This window comes from Coptis chinensis, chromosome 7, assembly GCF_015680905.1.
Source record: "Coptis chinensis isolate HL-2020 chromosome 7, ASM1568090v1, whole genome shotgun sequence".
Classification (NCBI taxonomy): Eukaryota; Viridiplantae; Streptophyta; class Magnoliopsida; order Ranunculales; family Ranunculaceae; genus Coptis; species Coptis chinensis.
In genome coordinates this window covers 52,762,650-52,766,192 of record NC_141462.1, presented here as the reverse complement: position 1 = coordinate 52,766,192, position 3,543 = coordinate 52,762,650, and the positions used below count along the sequence as shown (strand labels likewise).

Sequence of the window (3,543 nt, the reverse complement as noted above, 5' to 3'; positions counted from 1 at the left end):
ATGGATAATTTGAAGAAAAAATTGGAGGACCGAAAGGGGTTTTGGGCAGACGAATTGAACCAGGTGCTATGGGCATACCGAACCACACTGCAAACGTCTACTCAAGAGTCGCCATTTGCCATGGCATATGGAGTAGAGGCAGTGATTCCTGTGGAGATGGTGGAGGTCACTACTAGAACCAGAGCGGTAGAAGAAGAAGTCAACAAAACTATATTAGCTGCTGAGTTGAACCTTATAGAGGAAAAGAGAGACATTGCTCGCATCAGATTGGAAGAATACCACAGAAGATTGCAGAGGCAATACGACAAGAGGGTAAAGCCACGATAGTTCCAGATTGGAGACCGCGTACTGAGATGAGTGACCCCGGCCACCAGAAAGGAGAAAGACGGAAAACTGGGGCCCAACTGGGAGGGGCCCTACACTGTGGTTGATAAGGGGAGCGCTGGGACCTATCGGTTGCAAACTCCAAAGGGAGAGGACATCGCGAGACTTTGGAACATCAGGATGCTGAAGAAGTTTCATGAGTGATGTTTGTACAGTGTTATTGTAATTAAGGACAAACTCCTAAACCTCCAGAGATTGTTATTCGAGTGTATTGTGTTGTTTTGTGTTATATGTTTTATCATTGAACAGAGTGCAATTGGGACCAAATGATATGGTGTTTTTATTAGCCGCGAACTAACAGAATAACTTACTCGAGAGATGGTTTCCAACTTGCGGAAAAACTGAGCTACCCTAAACAGCTTCATGGTTGCTGGAGACAACGGAGGGGACGAGCCCTTCGCGGACGACGAGGTCCAAAACCAACTGGGGGCAAAATGATCTGTCCGCAAACAGCCTCACGACTGCCAGACACAACGGAGGGGACGAGCCCTTCGCGGACGACGAGGTCCAAAACCAACTCGGGGCAAACTGAGCTGCCCCAAACAGCCTCACGGCTGCAAGAAACAACGAAGGGGACGAGCCCTTCGCGGACGATGAGTTCCAAAACCAACTGGGGGCAAACTGAGCTGCCCCCAAATAGTCGCACGGCTACCAGAGGCAATGGAGGGGGTGAGCCCTCCGCGGACGATGAGGTCCAAAACCAAAGTGGGAGCAAACGGAGCTACCCCAAACCAAGTCAGTCTAGATGGCTAAGCAGAATACAGATAAATAGAGTGGGCGCAAATTGGTAAAACACATTCCAAATGAGATAACAGCTAAAATACGTCAAGTCAGATGAATGGGGAACAGAGAGTGAGTAACTTAATAGCCCGCTGGGAACACCCAGAAATATGGGACACAGAGTATTAAGACAAATAGTTAGGAAACAAAAAGTATCGAGACATAAAACAAAAGAGTGAACTCCAAGTTACTGCTCCTCAGCCGGTTCCTTCGGAGTGGGATCTTCTGGCACTGCTTTTGTGGGTGAGCCTTCAAATATTTCCACCACCGCGTCATCTGTCGCCTGGTGGGTGCTGAGTTTTTCTTCAAGCAGCGGAGGGGAAGTGGCAGTTGGATCGGCGGCCTGGACAGGAGCAGAAAGTGGCAAGGGAAGGAGTCGCCCAGTTGCAGTGAGCTCATCCAGCTGACGTTGGAGTTCTCTATTGATTTTCTTTTCGGCCAAAATGCGGAAGCGGTCAGAAGTAGCAGTCAGGGATTGGTCGGGAGTGGCCTGAGCGGCGGCCTCCATTGCTGCCTTCTCGCTCGTCATTTTAGCCTGAAGGTCAGTCAATTGTTGGCGAAGAGCCCCTTCCGCGGTCATGCAATCATTGTGGGCCTTTAGAGCCGCGATACGATAATCATCGCGTTCTTTATCCAGCTTAGCATATCGTGCTTTGCAACCGTTAGGCCAGTGGATCTCCTGCTTCGTCACTTCCAAAGTGTCTAAGGTGTTGGTCAATCCGCGGATGACATAGCCTATATCCAGGTTTAGCTGAACAAAAAAGGGACATGAGATACGTTACAAGATAAAAAGACAAGGCAAAAAGAGAATCAAGATGAGTCACACTTTCTCCCACCCAGTGTAGATAGCAGCACGATGTGCGGAAAAGGTTCCAGAGTCGCCATAGGCTTGGTCTCATGGAAGATGAGGGCTGAAGAATAGTGTGGCGGCCACTGCAGCGTTGTCCAAGGCCGAGTCTCGAGTGGTGACCGGGCGATCCCTAGCTTTGATGTTGGGGTGCCATATTTCGGGCTCAACAGGCAAAGGATCCTTGCCGTGACGGCATGAAGAAGCTGAAGGCTGTGGTGCTATAGTAACTGGGCCAGAGGGGGCAGCAGGGGCAGCGGTACTTCCCATTGTTTTACATCTCTTAGCAGGTGGACCCTTCACCGTCGAGTCATTGGGACCATCTTCTGGGTCGCTGTCCCACAGCTTGAGCTTGGAGACATCCATGTCTTGAGTGGGCAGAGGGGAGCCGATGACCGCAAAATCGTCTTCCCAGTCAGCAAGGGAAGAATAAGAGCCGGGGACACTTGCCGGAATGGATGAGATAGGTGCAGCAATAGGAGAGGCGTTAGACCGAGCAACGGCAGCTCTTAGGGCCGCGACTTGAGAATGAGAAATCTTCTTAGTATAACCCCTCTTCTTAGTCTTGGGGGGAGAAGGTTTGGGTAATCTCTCTTTTGGGGGAGGGTGTCCGGTAGTTTTCTATCTGCAGATCTTTTATCTGAAATTTCTCTAAGGCATCTCAGTTTCCTTACTAGTGGTACGTAACATCTTTTGGTTCGCAGTGCCCTTTCCTAACTTGCTTTTAACTTGTATTTCTTCTATGACACAGGTTGGAGCCCTGATTCACGATCTAAAATTTACACCGGTGTCTCATCAACAACTTTCCAAAAACTCTGCGATTTGGGAAGTGCCCAGTGTGAAGTTCTCGGCATAGATCCAGAAAAGGGAAACCCTATTCTCCTTGATCCTTTGTTGAAAAGCATTGGTAAATATCAAGGTCCGCTCTACCGCCCAACACCACCCAAAGAAAGACTCCCCAAATCTTCCCCTCGCCCTAAAAGAAAGGCCTACAAGTCCTTCAAGTACACCAACAAGATATACCACTCCAAAGCCGTTACCCAACGAACTGCCGCCCAATCCCATACCGCTACTCCAGATACCGCCCCCTCTTCCTACTTTGCCGTGGCGGATTGGGAAGACGACTTTGCTCAACCCTCCTCCACTGTAACAGAAGCTACCATGGCCACTAATAAGCTCAAACTTTGGGAAGGTGACTCGGATGGGGAGGAGCCCACCGAAGTTGCGGCCAAGAGTCCCCCAGCCAAAAAGGCTAAGATTGTTGCTCCGGCCTTCACTGAAACCGTGTTTGTACAGTCGCGACCTATTGCTCCTGCGCGTCGTTTTAGAAAAGACCCTTACACATCTGGGCCTTTGCCTTCTGGTGCAATTGACGATTCGCGACTCGGCCCTAGATAACACCGCTGTTACAGCCTCTCTTTTCTTCAGCTCGCATCTTCCTAAAGATCAAGCATATGGAGACTCTGGCACGTTCGCCTCGCATAGAGCATCCATCTACCAAGGCTGGGAAAAGGTTTAAATTTTTCCCCTTG

The 3,543-nt window shown here is 49.8% G+C and overlaps 1 protein-coding gene across 1 annotated transcript; it reads left to right on the top strand.

Moving 5' to 3' along the window:
* LOC147487919 (uncharacterized) lies at window positions 1-327 on the top strand. Its single transcript, XM_086574199.1, has one exon. It carries the CDS (start codon window positions 1-3, stop codon window positions 325-327), a length of 327 nt encoding a protein of 108 aa, XP_086430325.1.
* The last annotated feature ends 3,216 nt before the right edge of the window (window positions 328-3,543 follow it).